Consider the following 17,485-nt stretch of genomic DNA (forward strand, 5'->3'; position numbering starts at 1 on the left):
ACGAATAATAATGATTTTTCCTTTTTTGAAGCGAGATGTCCAGCAGCAGTAGGATGAAACCTTTGAAACTGAATATCCTGGTGAACTGGTGAAGTTCCAGACCTGATGCTTTCAGAGTCTTCTCTGTCATCTGTAAGTAACCAAAACTTTCCATGATGCTGATGTGTCAGCCTGCATACGCATGAGTGGGACAACTTGGAATTTATCTGTTCTTAACAAAGGCATAACTTCTGTTTGTTTAAAACTGCAGCTTTAAATTAATCTATCAGTGTCAGAGGCAAGTTGCTGTGTGCATTAAATTGATATGGTCTGAAGTTTAGTAGGATTTATGGTTGAGGAGCAGGACCAGGTAAGTGGTGTGTGTGTTCTCAGAAGCAATGAGAAGCAATTGCTTACACCCATTGTTTCATAAAACAGATTTTTTTTTCCTTTGGAAATATATCAAAAGGATAATGAGGAACTAGTGATGTTAATAGATTAAAATGGTGAAATCAAATGCAAACCATATTTTCTTTGCCTTGTTGTTAATTTTTTATAGTATGTTGTATGCTCTAAAGTGCATTTAAAACAAAATGTAACTCCTATAACAACATTGTGGTCTGCTACGTAACAAGGGAGAGTGAAGTTGAAAAATGTTAAATATGTATAAGTTGACTGGGTGGGAAGTTACTTTGGTGATGTTGATGTTTGGAATTTCCTGACTGCTTTAAAATTTCAAATTTTTAGGGCCTATTTTTTTTAAAGGGGCTTTATTGTTTCATAATTGGTGCTGGGTGAGTGAAGAATGCTCACTTTGATAAAAACAGGTCTCTCCTTTGAAGAGAAAATCCCTATATATTTAATAAAAAAGTATTTCATTATTTGTGTCTTGTGGAACTCTAAGAGAATTCTCTTAACTTGATTTGCAGTGTTGGTAGGTAGTAATCTTCTGTTATTGCCAGTAATAAAAGTTGTGCAGGCCAGATGGTGTCTTCAATTATACTTTCACACAGCCTTCTTATAAGCAGCTCTTCAGGTGAAGAAGTTGCTGAGGTGTCAGCAGGACTGATGTAACATTAGGCCTGTATGTTGTCTGTATACCCCTAGTAAATTCCTATGGACAGGAAAAACTCCATTATGGGAATTTTGGTTTGGGTTTGTTGGGGTTTTTTTTTGGTTGGTTTTTTTTTTTTATTATTTTTTTGGAGGGAGTGTTTGGTGAGGCATTGGTTGGTTGGTAGGTTGGCTGGTTCCATTTTTTTAATTTTTACAAACTTTCTCAGCACCACTGTTTGACTATCTTGATCTGCTCACTTAATTCAAATTCCTGTTAGGCCTTTGATTTCACCCAGCCGTATCACTCAGCATAACTTGCTGGAGGTAGAAAATGGCAAATACTGTATGCTTATTTCTAGCAGCCTTTGTAATAACCCAGAAAGTAAAGTAGTACTGCCTGCTATGAGGAACTGTGCAAGCATTGTTAAGAGCTGGAGCCCTGCCTTGCACTAGTCGTTGTGAAGCCAGAAAGTTGAGATGTGGACAGTGGAAAGGTGATCCTGGAGGATCATCTGCGTGTGAAGTAGGACATGAGCTAACAGGTGAGAAGTGAGGGAGGAGGGGGAGCGCTGAAGTGAGAAGATATCCTTGCCTCCTTCTACTGACTGAGCTGAAAGTAGCCTCGGCCAGTGTCCAGCAGAACATTCCTCTCTGCAAAATTTTCTTGCCGTGATAACTCCAGTGGAGATATCAAAAAACATAGTGCTTCTTGAGGGAAGGAAGGAAGAAAATGAAAAAAAACCAAACAACAAACCCAAAACTGTGCAGTTGTAGTAGCTTTCTGTGCTCTTTTTCTCATTTTGTTTTCATTAATTCAGTTGTGTCTAAGGAGATACTGAATGGGTGAGAATTTTTAGCATCTCACAGTAATATGAATGCTTTGACCATTATAAAGAGTGTCTGGGTTTTTTCATCTGTATTCTGCTGGTTAACCCTGCATCTTGTTATTCTTTATTTCCAGATGAAGGGGGAAAAAGCTGAAATTAAAAGGAAAGGTTTCTAAATAGTTGGAAGCAGCCTAATATTTTGCTATTGTATGTCCTTGATTTTGGAGCTAGGTGATGGTGAGGGTTAGGGTGGCAAGGAAATCTAAAGTTAGCCAAACATACTGACCAGATGCCATTGGTTTTGTGTAGTCTAGAATAGGAAGGAGCCAGGTACAAGTACCTGAGTGCTGAGGTACCTCTCTTCAGCTGCAGGTGTATTTGATTGCAAGGAAGAAAAAGTTGGATGATGTGCTAAAAGAAGGAATCATGCCAAAAGCAGGAGGTACACTCTTCCCCATTTTTGGGTGGCCATGTTATTTCAATTGCTTATGTTGGCCCTGTACAGGAATGTACCTATTTGAACACAAAACACAGTGAGGAAAATGCAAGGCTTTTATATCAGTAGAATGAGGATTCTTGAAACTCTTAATATTTGACAAATGTTCAACAATTTGGACTCGGAAGTGAATTACTGTAGATCATTAAAATTTCTAAATTTTTGCTGTGTTTGTTATCTAAGGTGCACAGCGCTATTGTCTTCCAGATTTACTGCTTCTCCATGGTGGATAAAGATATGTAGTAATCTCTCTCCACTACTCAAAAGAACTTGGAATTTTGGGGTGTGTAGCTTGAGTTTGAACAGGTGGGACATTGGGATCCGTACATCCCAGAGAGATGGGGGTGAGGTTGGGCAAAAGCAAGGATCTAGTTCAGCGTAGGTGGAAGGCACGGAGCAGTTTCTCAGGCTACATTAGTTCCCTCACAGTGAGAACCAACCAGCAGGATGGTCACGACATCACCCAGGGGAGGCAAAATATCACCCAGAATTGGAGGCAAAAGAAAGATTCACAGCTGAAGCAGGGATGCTGAATTGCTGTCTGGATACAGCTGATCTCTTTTGAAAATGCTTGAGTTGAAAGTAACTGCTTCTTGGCTTTTCACAACCACGAGAAAGCATTTATCTTGATTAAAGAATATTTGCAGGTATTTCCTCTTGCCCAGGATGCCTGAGAGTGTAATCCATGACTGTTGCTTTTTAATACAAAAGGAGGAAATTTGTCAGTGTTGTGCAGCCATTTTTCAAGTTCTGCTAGAAGACAGAGACTTTTTTAAATGTCACTATAATTTTTTCATATGTGAAAATCAAATCACTGTGTTAAATAAATTAAACTACTCATTCAAGCTGAAAAGCCTTTAAAATCTTATAAGGTAGCAGAATAGTTTGGTTTGATGTATTTAGATTCCAACCTGAGCTAAAATCAGTAGTCTTTACTTAAAGTAATATTACTCTTGCTTAAAACTAGTCTTAAAACTTAGGCAACACAGAATTTAAGAAAACAGTTTCATATAAATTAAATTTAAATAAATTAAACTAATTGCAAGCACCGTGTAAACTCTTGATAAAAGATAATTATAACAACTGTGATGGTGGAGTGAATCTGCCTTAGGGTGTTTTTGGTAGTTCAAAACAAAACAAAACAGAACAAAAAAAAAAAAAAAACCAAAAAAAAAAACCCACCTTGAGCTGCTGTTTCCTTTCCACTCAAAACCAAAACTAGCCTAGTAGAAAAACATCTGTTGTCTTATTAGCAGATTAAATTGCTTAAAAGTGCTTCTTATTTTACTGTGCATTTTCATCATCATGTTTCAGGGCTGGTAGATGGAGCTGCATGCAACCATGCTGGTGTTTGGGCAAGGTCAGCTCTATATCCCATGCTGTCCTGGGTCATGGATGTATGTGATACCAGCTACTGCTAATGGAAAAATCATTGGCACCGTCCACTGGGTAAATTCTTTGTGGGTTGTAATTTGGTTAAACTTGGTCAGGAAGCCCTCATGGTGGTGGAAAGAGCTGGGCAGACAGGGAGGATGAGAGCAAGTGGCTGGAGAGAGCAGCAGTGGCAGCCTACACGTGTCAGAAACGTTCATGGAGATGTGGTGTGAGATACTTTGCTTTCAGCATCATCCATGTGGCCTGCAAAAGCTTTCCCTGCCCCTTCAAGGATAGTGTTTTTCAGAAAGAAGGGCTGAATATATGGGAGCTTTGTGTAGTCAGAGATGGAAGAAAGTAACAACATCACAAAAGTGGCCTATTTGGAAGCATGTACTGTCATTGTGTGTATCTGGATTTCTCACCTTTTCATTATGCGAGAAACTTGTGAATCCCAAACAGCAAGAAACTGATTCCTACTTTCTAGTACCTCTAATATAAGTAATTTCAAAGATATATTCAGACCCCCATATCTTATTTATTTCCTGCTTTTTTTTTTTTTTTTTTTTTTTCCTCCTAATCCAGATGCTGTCAATGTTCTGTTACATGAACAACACAGCTTTTGTTTGCAGGAAAACAGAAGAGGTTTGTATTCGTCGATTCTATGACTGGTGGTTCTTGAAGCATTGCTTATGCTGGGAAGCTTCTGTCTCATCAGCAGAGTGACTTCTGAAGACATGCAGCACTGAAGTTAGGTGCAAAGCCCTAAGTAGCCTTGTAGCATAGACAAAGAGCACCACAAGTCTGAGAGTGCTGAGAGCACTGTAAGAAAAAAAGATACAAGTGATAACAGCTAATGAAGAGCTGGGTGAAAGGAGGCTCCACTACCCACACCTATACAAAAAGCATTTCACAGCATTCCCCAAGCATTTTCTTTGGTTTTTTCCCAACCTTCACTGCTTCCTTCCAATCCTGTGCATCATCACAATATCTGCAAACAGGAACTTGTACATAACGTGTAGGAAATTCCCTCTCTGCAGAATCAAAGCAGACAGAGCAAGGTTAAGAATAAAGTCTCTATCACCTTCCTTTCATGTGCCCGGTTCAAACCAGTTGCTTCATGACCCTCATAAAAAAAGACTTCAGACAGAACGTTTACATTCTGTTAATATCTAACTATCTGTCTTCTACAGAACAATTACACATAAAATGAATAATATTTAAACAGTGGCTTACATTTTCTGCAGGCAAGTTTGTGCTTAAGAGAATTGTATAGTTTAATGACACAGATTTGGAAAAACATCTGAAAACTCCTGAACAGTTTTGTTGTTCTTGAAATCTTCTGCGTCTTTCTAACATAGTTACTTTGTTCATTCAGCAGCTGTTTTTAATGGGAGTTCCTGCAAAGCTTTATGTGTACTGTATTTTTAGAAACTCAGCAATTATAGATGTAACAGTGCTGAGTTATTAAGAAATACAAACTTGTGGAACACAGAGTACTTGTATGATTCAGAATAACTGTTAAGAGCCTGCATTTTCTTTTGTATTTTAACAGATTTATCTTTCAAATATCTTCCAGTAGGCTGTATTCCTTTAAGAGCTTTAGTTTTTCCTAGCATTCTTTGTGGTAGTTCATCAGATACTTCTTTCATATTCATTGACAACAGTGTCCATTATGTTGAATTTTAAGGCATTTTCTTTTGCTGCGCAGGCCAGTTTCAACAACTGCTCTTCAGTTCTTCTACTTTCACAGTGAGCACATTCTCATTCAGGTTAAGCAGTTGTCCTCTAGTGATCCACAGTGACTTCATGCTCTGATGTTATAAAATGAATTTTATGGCCCCTTTGTGGCAGATGCAGGGTATCAGGTAAATTACTTCCTCTGGGCCCACTGCTGTTCAATAATCTTTTTGATAAGTTTTTACAGTTGAGCTCATTTCCATTAAACTTAGTGGCAAGAACTGAGTTCCTGACAAGTCCCTCTCCGTATTACAAAACACAGCTGAATAAAAAGATGAACCATTAATTCATTTTCTGCTCTGTTACTGATACCATCTTATGCTGACATTTCCTAATCCTGCAAAACTCAACTTGGATTCATATTTGAGGGTGGACATCATTGTATGACTCCTCGATGCACAGGCTGAAGTAATGCTGAGGCTCTGCCAGTGGAGTGGTCGTGTTGTGGAGTGGCCCATCCTTAAGGACACACAATTACACAGTCCAGGAGCAGAGGTGCTGGGCTGCCCATCACATGGGGCTGGCAGCCTCTTGGAGTGTGACCCAGCCACCTGGGAGGCCCCAGCTGCTTGCTGTGGCTTCCCAGCTGTGGTGGTTGGTGGGAAGAGTGGGGCATTGGTGTGACACCCAATGACCTCATTTGGGTCATTACCTCCCTCTGCTATGACAGCAGGTGATGTTTGCTCTTCTGTAGGTGGAATGGTCTTTTCAGCCACTTTGAGAAATGCATCTGCTCAGAACTCATCTGGGGGTAGAAAGAACATTGAGACTGTGAGCAGAAATATAAACATTGACAGCAATAGCTTGTGAGAGTTCCAGCTAGTGTGTAGTATGTTGTTAACACAGACTCTGGTGAAGAATAAAAATGTAACACAAGAACAACCTCCCTCTCTTGTTGTTTCAGGTTGGCATCTCTGGGGAAGATACCAAAGAAGCAGCAGGAATGCTGAAGACTTCAGAAAAGTGAGCTATGAGTCCTTCTGAAAGTTGAAGAGAAGCCCCCTTGTAGGGTCATGAACCTAAGACAAGTGTTCGTGTCTGTACTGCTGTTTGGAGTAGCTGGTCTACTCCTCTTCATGTATCTGCAAGCTTGGATTGAAGAACAACATACAGGTACACTAGGTTTTTTCTCTCACACCTTTTTTTTTTTTTTTTTTTTTTAATATAATTGCACCTACTATTTTAAGATGACCACAAAACCTATTGAGGACAGTTGGGAGTGGAGATCTTCCCCCCACTTTGGAAGTAAAATGGCATTGAAAATAGACCTGTTTTAATTGCTACACTTCATTAAGAAATTTCTTCAGTAACATGAAAAGATGGTCCCAGCTACCTAATTGTATCGTATCAGCTTCATTTGCAAAAGCAAGTGTTGCAAAAGCATTCTGCATGTCCAATTTAGAAATTATTCTCTATGATGATTTGTTGTGGGTTTTGCACATTTTGTGTGGCAAAGCAATTTTTGGAGAGTAACTTCTGAGTTTTATAGATGAAAGTGGTCTTCTAAGGAGCGGTGCTCATGGAATCACCCTTTTCCTTTCTTCTTCATTGTTGTTTGTTTGAGACTGTGCTTACAAAACTTTTTATATATAGCATCAGAGTCATATTGCAACTTCAAGTAAATCTATGTTGGCATTGGCTCAGGATTACACTTCTGAATTGTATTCCTGTTGTTTCCCATTTATGATGTTTTGGGTTGCACCCCAGCTTGATCTAGATTCTCTTATGAATGAAACTAAACCAGGTTATTTATCTTGACCCCTACTGGAAGCTCAGTTCATGGGACTCTGTCTAGAGTGAGTCTGAAGTAGCCTTCCACAAAACATAAAAAGGGTACATGTCAGTAAGGTTCTCCATGGTTTTTCTCTTCAGGTTCACTTCTGTTATGTCACCTTATTGAGGGCATATACTTGATTTTACTTGTATACGTGTACTGGGGAATTAGGGTTTTGTTTTCAAGGTTTGGGCTTGATTGGGGGTTTTTTGGGGTTTTTTTGATTGTTGGTTTATATGCTAGGATTTTTTTGTCATTGTTTTTTTGATTTTTTTTTTTACAACTTGTTAAGTCTTGACTTTTAGATCCTCTTGTCTCTCTCAGCTTCCATTTCCTCTGTAAATCTCTTATTTTATAGTACGTTGATACCATTGTGAAGAAATACATCTGTAAAACCACATTAGTCTGTGGCTTTATCGATCTGTGCTGTTATGCCATATGAGCTGCTAGGCTCCAGTGTGTTTTAGAGAGCAGTGTTGAGGGGGAAATGTAGTGCATCACTTCTGCAATTGTTTGACAAGGACCTTGAGGGTTTTTTTTTTCAACTAAATGCAATGATCACAGCGTTAATTTTGGCTTGTTAATTTTTCTGGGCTGTCCCAGTATTCACAAGCTTGTATTAACAAAACTGTTGTAAGAGGTAATACAGACTCCCTTTGGAAAGGTTCCCTTATAATCAGTTGTTGACAGAAGGGTGCTGGCAGAAACTAAGCATGCAGCAGAGGGGGGGTCCTTCCTTGAAAATCTCTACTGTTGTCAAGAATGTTAAGGGCAGATATCCATGCTTTCAAGGTAGTTCAGGAATGTAGATGATGACTGTAGATTATTGATTTATTTGCTTGCTGACATTCTTCACATTCTTTGCATCTTTTCTCGTGCTGTAATTAACCTTTCTTTCCTTGCAGTGCTCTTTGTTGCTGTTTCTCACTGCAGTTTTTTGACTCCTATCTTTTGTATGTATCTCTCTACCATGAAAAAGAAATAGAAAAAATAAAATAAAGGTTGAATTAGGACAGACTCTGTTCTTTTGGCCAACCAGATGTTTTCTTTGGGGTTTTCTTTGATATATTGCTATAATCTTCTTCAGGAGAGAGGCTTCTCTTTGCACACATAAGTCATTTCCATGTGGAAACATTTCTCTAATAAAATGGAAGCTATCAGAGAATAACAGAATGGTTAGTGAGCTTGAAGTGTGACTGCAGTTTTGAGTGCCCTTTTATCTCACTGGACTGCTGTTGTGACAGCACTTCATCAAGACCAAAAAAAAAAGAATTTTGACATTCTCTGCAGTAGCAGTAGAGAATGTATATGGTCATGCACATTGGCAAGAACATGGACTCATTCTTTGGTGTCTGCTCTTGCTTCTTCTTCTTCCAATTTAACATTTAGAGAGCCATTCTTTTTTATTTCAAACACCTGTATCTCCACTAAACCTTCTGCAGCGCAATTCTCTAATGCCCCCCCTCCTGTATGCTGCTTTAGAGTTGATATGAAATAGAACATATTTGCATATTCACAATATACATTTGTATAATTACGGGCATTTTGCAAATTTTTTTTCCCTCTTCTTCTCTGTCTTTCATATTGCCATGTGTTGTACGCTGTGGCTTTTTTGGGGATGAGCTGTATCTGGAGAATCCTAAACTGACAAGTATCTTTGCAAGGATTTTATGAGTTCCCTTAATCCTCTCACTAGCTGCACAGCTGTAAGACAGCTAGTTTTAATCTGCAAGTGGCTGAGTACATGAGGTGGAGTTCTGTTAGGAAATGGAAAGTGCGCCGCGTGCTTCTCAATTGCCGTGCTACGAGCCTGTAGAGACAAGTGTTTGTTGTAGGCAGAACTATTTTTGTCTTCCACAGTGCCCTGCTCAAGACCTACAGCATTCATGTTTGCATTTGGTTGCTGAAGGGATGGAAAGTTGGATGTGTTTAAGTTTAGGAAAGTATCTGTTTTGCACCTGTGAAATGCTTCTCCTTACCACCCCATTCTTCTGAATATCTGGAGCCTTTATAATTCACAATCTCTGGAAAAGACAGTGAATTTTACTCTGTTGTGGTTTGTAATATTCATGTTTATTTTTCAGGCTCTCCTAACTGTGGTGTGAATTATTCCAAATCAGATGTAGATTTTTTGGGGGAACTGGAAAGTTATATGGTAGTTTTCAGTTCCCTTATTAATGTTTGTCCTACTCATTTGAAGTTGGACTGTTTTCTTTCACACTTGCCATTCTTATTGTCACTTTTTCTAGCTGTTCATAATTTTTGACACTAGATCCAATGCCACCTTTTATTCATAGTTTGCTTTTTCTCTTTTTGGGTCTCTAATTTCTGCTTCCTGTTCTCATCACTGAGATCTCAACTGTGATTTGATTCCCATTTGTCTTATTTTGTTCTAGACCTTCTTATCCAAGCATGTTTTTCTCTGATTTATTTTTACAAACTTCCCTCATTATTCAAATGTATCCAGGACAGGAACACCTCCAATTTTTCATCCTGTCCATCTACTCCAGATGCACCTGCAGGCTCAGCAGCTGGATGCACCTCTCAGCACAGCCATGTCTTCTGCTCCCTCCCATGGTGCTTGGACTCTTCAGACTATTTCTAGCCATGTTTACCATCCCTCTACCCTAAAAAAGGGAAAATCTTTCATTTAAAGATGTCTAAAAAGCAGCTGCTAGCTACATGGTGGTCCTCTCTGATGGCTTTTCAGAGACATTAGCAGACTGAGTGAAGAGGGGAGTTTCTTGGTTTGCCTCTGGGCATGGAGTGTATAAAGACAGGATGATATATCTTCTTCTCTGATGTATCTTCTGTTGGGTAGCTTCAGTTCACCTCAGTGGAGTAATTGGGAAACTTGTCAGTAGTCCAGTGTGAGCATCAATACATACAGACTACATCTGGATGAAAATTTAATTGACAGCATTGATACTGTGGTATATATGGAGCACTTCATGTTCTCCATATATAAATATATTCATTGTATATAAATACACATCCATGAATGAAGCTTGATGTGAATTCAGCTGGATCCTACAGCTTTACTTGACAGTTCTCCATAAGGTCTTGCATTATGTAGTGCAAGCATCAAATATTGTGGCAGTGATTAAGAAGCAATCACTCTTTATTACGTGTTTAGAAATTTCCAGCACTGGTGACCTTATTCAGGTGAAGCAAACTGCTGAGTCTTCCAGGGCTGATGTTGAGCTCTGTACCATGAATCACCTGAATCAAGGGTTGTGGGGTACAAAGGACACTTGCAATTTAACCCTGAAATACTAGAGATATGAATTGGAGTTTTAAGGTAAGGATTCTAATTTTGTACTTTAAAACTCTTCTTTTTTAGAGAGACTGTTATGATTTAGTGTGACTGATTACTACAAAATGACCTGAGAATATCTTTGAGGTTAGAACTGTATGCTGTGTTTGTTGTTTGGGGTTTTGCCAGGTGTTGTTTTTTCCCCTTCTCTTAAAGTTTGCATAATCTTTTTTCTGAAGTGTACCTAGCAAATCCATGTTTATGAAGGACTACTTCAGAATAGTGTAATCTTACCACTTCTGATTCCTGAGGGTGAAAAAGTGCATCTCCTTTTTCCCAGCAGTTTTGTATCTCACCTTAAGGATACTGAGATTTTTCTGTGTGCTTTCTCTTCGCTTTGCAGGGTATCAGTTCTGAAGCATCAGTGGTTGCCCAGGCATCCTTCTGCAGTCCATGTGATTTCCTGCAATTTTGTGCAACTACCTCCTGAGGAGCTTCACAGCACAGACCTTATACCTGTTCTTCAGGCCACAGGTCTTCCTTTTGTAAAGAAACAAAATTAAAATTCAGATAAAAACCCCCTTTTAAAAAAAGCTTGAAATTCCACTAGCTTTCATGCAATTCTTTGCATGAGCTTTCACAGTTTAGTCTGCTATTCCTGTAACCATGAAGGTTGTATCCATTATATATATTCCTTGACATAAACCGGTGGGATTTTTTTCCTCACCTTACCAGATTTGGTAATCCAAGGGGGACTTTTGAGTCCTTCAGTAATGTGATCTTTTGAGTCCATGGGGTGTCTTTCTTCCTTATCTTGGCACTCTAAGTAACAACTGAATATGTGTGTACACATGATAATATTTACTCTTTGCTGTTTTTGTGGGTTGATTTTTATTTAAGCTTTGTCTAAGAGTAGCAAAATTGATGTGGCTTAAAGAACCATTCATATGTGATGAATTTCAAAGGCAATTGTTTCACAGAAGTCATAGCTTTTCTAGACAATCAGAAAATGCACTAAAGTAATATATTTGTAGAAAACAGGTTTATAGATAAAGATAAAAAGAACAATAATGGTTATTAGTTATGAATAATTTAATTCTTCTAGTGAAATTGAAATATTTCTGCTGTTAAAGTCCTGGGTAGTTTATGGGTCCTCCTAAGTCTGCTGGAGAACATCACTGGTATGGTAAACAAATCTTCAGGTTTACAATGCCCAGTCACTAATGAGAGTGTTCTAATGAGTCTGGGTGTACTTAGGTTTTACCCTTCTGGTTGGAATATGCTGTGCTTTGTGTGTGATGTTTTGACTTTGTGAGATGTTTTGATTTCTTTGTTGTTTTTTGAATATTTTTTTTTAAATCTGCCTCATTATTGGACTGAAACACAAAAGAAAGATTCAATAGGATCAGTAAATGCTGCTTGGTGGACAATTACATTGAAATCCCAGAAATACTGCAAAATTTTATTAGCTTCATTTCTCCATATAACATAGAATGGGTTTCCTTTCCCCCCACCCAGCTTTCAATAGATAGAAACTGTAGGGAGAGAAAAATTGCCTTTGCAGGAAAAAGCCATTAAAAAACAGGTGAAAATTGATATTTTCTTAAATCATAATGGTCTAAAAACACAAGTAAAAGTTGAATGTAAGAGAAGATGATTTTCTGAGCTACTGATTGTAGGGTCTCACCCTGTCTTCCTCAATTGCAAACCCCAGCTTTAAGAAAAAAAAGTTAAAATTTCATATTTTATAATACTTAAGGCTGTATTTATCTAATTCTGAGGATATTCTTTCTAGGCCTGACTGTTTAACAGCCATTTCATTCATTCATTCATTCATTCATTCATTCATTCATTCATTCATTCATTCATTCATTTTCATCTTTCATTTCATTAATTTTACTTTTATCATTCCTATTTCTTAATCCCATTCAATTTTATAAATCCTTCTGGTTTAGAAGAAATTCCAGCTTCCACATTCTGCTGGTATAAAACAAACTAAATGGGAGGAGATTTTGGGGCTCCTCTTAACTATATATTCAGTTTCATGTTTGAGGGGAAGCTGATGACATTTCATGTATTATTGTGTATAACAACCTTGTTCATACCTAGACCACAGAGATCTACTTCTAGAAACGTGCAGCACACACCTTAATTATACTTAGGACACCTGAGTATACTGTTTCTTGCCTGATTTCAAACAGAACTCAGAAGAGGATTCTGTAACTTTCTTGTATCTATGGGCATATAACTCAATTCACTTGAAAATTTGAACTGTAGTTACCCCTGGTAACTACTGCATTGGCTTGATGTTGAAACACTTACGATTTCAGGAATCCTCCTTCCTAGAAAGGCTGAGTAATAGTAATACTGTTTTCAGAATGCTCTTTTGAATTGGATACAAAATATGTAATAGCTGCTTTTCATGCTGTTTTCCAATTAGTCAGACCCTCAAAGCAGAATATCTGGCTGATGTTTGGAAGTGTGATTTTACAAAGTCCTTAGCAGTCATTCTTTCTGTTAAGTAGCTATGTTTTTTCTTTTTTTAACATGATATATGAGTTTTATTTTGTTTTCCAACTTCTGTCTAATTTTCTGGCAGATGTGCTCTCATTTAGTAAAGTGGTTAGTTTTAAGTTTATTGTCCACTATTGTTGCTTTTAATAACATTCAGTTCATGGCACTTCTTCAGTTCCAAAAAGTCCTTTCCTTAAAAGCTTTTCATTCAGGCAGTACAGCCTTGAAGTCTTGTCTCTTCTGGGCATGGACTGTATGATGCAGTACCATTTAAGACAAACATACAGTCTTACAAAGCAAGAAGGGTGGAGAGGTATTTTTCACCTGGGAAGTCATGATTTAGATGTAGCAGTAGAAAAAAGTTGAGGTCACAAAATCATTTAGGTTGGAAAAGACCCATAGGATCATGAAGCTCGACCTTTGACTAATAACAACATTGTCAGCTAAACTATAGCGTTAAGTGCCATGTCCAGTCCTTCTTGAACACCTCCAAGATGATGACTTCACCACCTCCCTGGGCAGTCAGCTCCAATTCTAAAGTATCCTTTCCATGAAGAAATTCTTCCTGATGTCCAGCCTGAATGCCCCTGGTACAGCTTGTGGCCATGTTCTCTAATTCTGTCACTGGTCACCTGGGAGAAGAGATTGATGCCCGTCTGCTACACCCTCCTTTCAGGGAGTTGTAGAGGGTGATAAGGTCTCTCCTGAGCCTCCTTTTCTCCAGGATAAACAACCCCTGCTCCCTCAGCTGCTCCTCATGTGACTTACTATCTAGGAGTGATGATGAAAAGAAGAACATTTTTCTTTTCCTGGCTTGTTCCATTTTCCTTATGTGCACTGCACATAAGAGCAAGTGGTTGCTGCTGGAGTATATTTCAGGCTGCTTACCTCTGTGTCTGATATTGAACTACTTTGATATGTCACTTGATTGCACACAGTCCTGTTAAAACATGTGATGTGGTCTCTGCAAAATTACAAGGAAAAGCTTTGGTTTCTTGCTGGAATTAAATTATAGAAATTCCGAGGTTTGTTTTAAGTGTGTGTATATTCATATAGGTATGGATATATGTGTATTTATTTTAAGTATCCCCTTTATTTTCCTTCTTTTTTGTAGAAGTAGGGACTACTGGTAGGAGAAATATTTTAGATGGAAACCTATCTTCTAACCACAGTCAGCTACTGGATACGTGGAGATGAGTTTATATGGAAGAATTTTTTTGGTGTTCACACTCTAGAGCCTTCATTTCTGTCTTTTCCATTTTACTCGTTTGGTCTTACTGTAAACAGGTTATTGCTATTAATTGGGGATATTTCTGGATCATCTTGCAATTTGTGAAACAAGCAGTTAAACATCAGGAAGCTGAGAGGTTTCCAGTAATGGGAGCCATTTTAGTGTACAAGGGGTTAATGTCTGGCATGGTGTGTATGATTTAGCTAGAAAAACCATGATTTCTTTTGAGGAGCAAAAGGTTGAAGTAAGAAGATAAGTGCCTTTAACTTTTTTTTTTTTTATGTGAAAAATCTGGTTTTATTTTTGGGTCTTTTTTTATTTTTAATGGTAATCATTATTTCATGGCAGCAAGAATATTGGCTGAGCTTTCAAGTTTGGGTCCCTCCTTCTTCAGACAAGTGTCTTACTTTTTTAACTATTTTGCTGGGGTTTTTTTATATTTATATTAATAGCATATTCAAAGAAAAATAATGTTTCTACATTCCACCGTATTACCGTGCAAGACATTTCCTATCTGTCAGTTTCAAACTGGGAAGATACATGACATATCAGCACACAGTGGTTTTCTTTGCAGCTCCTTCAACCCTGAGCCTTGTGGCTATATATCTGGGAGTGAATGTTACTGTCTTCAGCCACAAAGAAGAGAGAGCTAGCTGGGTTCTATCAAATGCTGTGTTTAAGCATCAAAATCTAAAACAGACAAACACGAACCCCTTCCAAAACTCCCAAATTGCCTCATTTCTCTTGAAAGTCAGGGTCAGTAATCAAATCAGCTTGAATATTCTGCTTTTTGTAAAACAGTAAATATTCATTACTCAAGAAAACTGAATAATATGCTGTATTTTAAGCATTGCCCTTTATATAGATTAAACTGTTTCCAGGCATGTATGAGCCTCACTTGATGTGAAGTGATAGGGAGCAGAGTATCATACACGTCCATCCACTGGCTTTGGATTTTGTTTGATCTTGATTTAGTGAAGATGTGCAGCAGCAGCAGCATCCTGTACTGCCTCGAAAGCCAAACTTGGCAGTGAGTACGACCTAGAAAATATTACTGCCTACAGAGGTTCTTTAGGAGAAGACCCAAGTCTCACCAAGACCCTAGTCCCACCCAAATATCACCAAAAATGATTGTTTCCTTATCACTTGAAAGCCTCCCCATGGTCACAACATCCAAGAGTATCATTGACCTCCATTAAACCTGTGTGAATCCTGTGTGCTAGAAGTACAATTTGTCCCTCACAGCTTTGTTGTTTCAAATTATTTTGTTCATATTTGATCACTCAGCTTTCTATCAGACAGTCCTGACAGGAATTCACAGCACACAGATCTAGCAAAATCAGGCTGAGTAGGCACAGACTTTGTCTCTTGGCACCATCTACAAGGGAAAATGACATGAGTCATCAAAATATTTGGGGAATGATAGACATTCGTTTGGGGTTCTTCTTCTGGAGAATGGTAATAATAATTTTCGTATTTACAGCTCCATGGTATTCTAATTAAAAACAAAAAACTAAGACTTGGTCACTGTTAGACTTTTCCAAGTGAGCAATGATTCCTTTTGGTTTGGTTGAGTTTTTTGGCTGGTTGGTTTGGCTGGCTGGGGGGTTTTTTGTTGTTTTTCAGGGATGCTGGAGCACAGAAGGTGTTGGAATGGCAGGGGTAGGATACAGTGTTGAGTCAATGGTTGCGAGGAGTTCAGTTCCCATGGACAAAAACTTCTATGAGCCAAGCAGGCAGTGAAGGGGGAGGGAGGGGAGGAGCTTTTAAGAAAGTCATTGGCTTTGGAAAATTTGCTTTCTTAAGTAACAGTGATAGTGAGGCAAAACTTGTCTCTTAGCACAGAAATTCATTGCCCTAGAATATAACAGATGATGGCCTAACAGCCACAGATTTTGACATTCACATCAGGGAATGTCTTCTGCATGTCATAGACACTGGGTAACATCCAGGAAAGTAGCTGAAGATCAGCAGCCTAGTTAAGAATAATCAGAGCCAATATTAAATTTCACTGTGAGTAAGTGCCAGGTGAAAGACAAGGTGTTAACTGATTTTATATTTAATGTGATTGGAATGGAGCAGGTCATTTCAGTACTAATTATAGTCCAACAATAGAAGAACTTGCCCAGAACTGTGTACATGTATAAGGGCAGAGATGGAGGAAGAAGCTGTTAAAGGTTTGCAATACTTTCTGTGACAGATGTGTTAGAGTCTAGGCCTAATACAAGCATGCGCTTAGGATCAGCTCAAGTGAACTTGGGGTTGTTTAGTCGTGTTGTTGTGCCCTGGCTGTGGGTATATTCCCTCTCAGTAAATTGTATGTAAGAGAAATGAGGTTTTGGAAGCTTTTGGTTTTGATTATGATCAGCTAGGGAGATGTGGTGCATGAGTTCTGCTAGCTGCAGCTGGAAACATTCTGTTGTGTTAAACAGGAAAATATCAGTGCCTGATGCTTTGCCATTCATCCACAAAATAGCTCTGTTAAGAAAAGAAAATATGGCTAACAGGAAATAATAAGTATAGTAAACATAGTTTCCAAAGACAGTTTTGATTTTATTCTTGCTTAAATTTTTTAAAAGAGCTGCTTCTTTCTGGGAAGAGCGGAAAACGGTTGTTCTGGACTAGTTGCCAGACCCCCATAATGTTTCTGTTGTTCAGAGGTGTAGATCTTGAGAGGTTATTTTGACTTTGGCCTTACAACAGTGGCAGAGAAGAGGAACTGAGTAAATAGAATTTCACTTTCTGGTCCATCTGTGTGTGCAAAATCATTTTTTTATTCCTGGAAGAACACTTAGTGGCCAAATAATGCAGTGGGATCTATTGCAATAGTGTTATTGCATTAAAAAAACCCCCATACTACAGTGTTATTTCACAGTACACTTTTTGAAGGAATTCTGGCAATACAAATTAGGAAAAAACATAGATGCATTAATTTTATTTTTAGTTTTCTTTGTTTCTGGCTCTTTCTTGCTCTTGTTAAAGAGTCATTAATGCACAGTATGCCTTGTCCACTGTTGAGAACAGGCTACCATCTATTGACACAGTCATGGTATTTGAATTGTGTGTAAAATGCAGCCTGTTACTTTAAACATTATGCATGTAATTCATTAAATGTCATTGCTTTAAGATGGTTCTGTACTTCCAGTCAAGAATTGCAGAGCACTTTCCAGAAAGCACTCTGTTCTTGATGTTGGGCCAAAGAATCAAGAGTTTTTATGAAGTTCATCTTGAATTATAA

At 38.3% G+C, this 17,485-nt stretch overlaps 1 protein-coding gene across 2 annotated transcripts in view; it reads left to right on the forward strand.

The window, feature by feature from the left end:
- Positions 1-17,485, forward strand: part of CHST9 (carbohydrate sulfotransferase 9) — an 86,549-nt gene that overhangs the window by 579 nt on the left and 68,485 nt on the right. Inside the window, exons 2-3 of one of the 2 annotated variants that reach the window (XM_023921211.2) lie at positions 32-132; positions 6,377-6,585. In XM_023921211.2, coding sequence (XP_023776979.2) covers positions 6,486-6,585 — 100 coding nt within the window. In that variant the 5' untranslated portion in view covers positions 32-132; positions 6,377-6,485. Of the gene's footprint in view, positions 1-31; positions 133-6,376; positions 6,586-10,513; positions 10,548-10,905; positions 11,037-17,485 lie in introns of those variants that run through there. The other variant, XM_086889735.1, reaches the window with a different exon arrangement.

This window comes from Cyanistes caeruleus, chromosome 1 (genome assembly GCF_971803275.1).
Source record: "Cyanistes caeruleus chromosome 1, bCyaCae1.hap1.1, whole genome shotgun sequence".
Lineage (NCBI taxonomy): Eukaryota > Metazoa > Chordata > Aves > Passeriformes > Paridae > Cyanistes > Cyanistes caeruleus.